The sequence below is a fragment of the Camelus dromedarius genome, chromosome 16 (assembly GCF_036321535.1).
Source record: "Camelus dromedarius isolate mCamDro1 chromosome 16, mCamDro1.pat, whole genome shotgun sequence".
Taxonomy (NCBI): Eukaryota; Metazoa; Chordata; class Mammalia; order Artiodactyla; family Camelidae; genus Camelus; species Camelus dromedarius.
Genome location: NC_087451.1, coordinates 15,540,061 through 15,541,039, shown reverse-complemented (window position 1 = coordinate 15,541,039; position 979 = coordinate 15,540,061). Strand labels below are relative to the sequence as shown.

General features: G+C 64.7%; 1 protein-coding gene across 1 annotated transcript; it reads right to left on the bottom strand.

The window, feature by feature from the left end:
• Positions 1-945, bottom strand: LOC105103682 (olfactory receptor 1L4). The gene is given in 1 exon segment (XM_010997291.3): positions 1-945. A coding segment is annotated over 1 exon segment (945 nt).
• Between the last annotated feature and the right edge of the window lie 34 nt (positions 946-979).

Genomic DNA, 979 nt, shown 5'->3' with positions numbered 1-979 from the left:
TCACACCTCTTGGGGTGCAGCTCTCCACCGGAACCCCCTTTTTAGGGCGTCCTTGACCTCTTTGTTGCGAAGGCTGTAGATGAAAGGGTTCAGGGTCGGTGTGACTACTGCATAGACCACGCTAGCCAGGCGGTCGTAGTGGGCAGAGTAGGCAGACGACGGCCGGAAATAGACCGAGAGGACCGAGCTGAAGAAAAGCGACACCACCACCAGGTGGGCCCCGCAGGTGGAGAAGGCGCGGCGCCGCCCCTCCGCAGACCGCACTCCCAGCACCGCGACGAGGATGCGCACGTAGGACAGGGACACCAGGAGCAGCGGGGTCAGCACCACGGCCAGGCCCTCGGAGAAGACGGCTGTCTCCACGGCAGACGTGTCCGAGGTCGCCAGGCTCAGCATCACCGTCATGTCACAGAAGAAGTGGCGCACGGGGGCGGATCGCGGGTAGGAGAGCTGGGACATGAGTAGCGTGTGCAGCAGCGAGTGCAGGTGGGCCACCGCCCAGGACGCCCCCACCAGCGCTGCAGACCGCCAGGGAGTCATGACCGCGCCGTAGTGCAGGGGGCGTCAGACGGCCACTGCGCGGTCGTAGGACATGGCGGCCAGCAGGTAGCTCTCGGTGATGCCCAAAGCCCCGAAGAAGTACATCTGGGCAAAGCATCCCTGGAAGGACACGGCCTGGCCCGGGTGGAGCGGGCCGGCCAGCAGTCTGGGAACAGTGACGGTGGTAAAGCAGAGGTCCACGAGGCTCAGGTGGCCCAAGAAGTAATGCATGGGGGAGCGGAGAGCCCCGTCAGACCTTACCACCACCACCATGCTCAGGTTGCCCAGGGCATTGACCAGGTAGACACCAAGGAAGATCAGGAACAACAGCAGGTGGATGTCTGTCCCGTCCATCAGGCCCAGGAGGAGGAACTCTGGGGCAGAGGTGCGGTTGGCCAGGGCCATGGGGTGCCCGCACAAGTGGGGGTGCTGAGGGGAG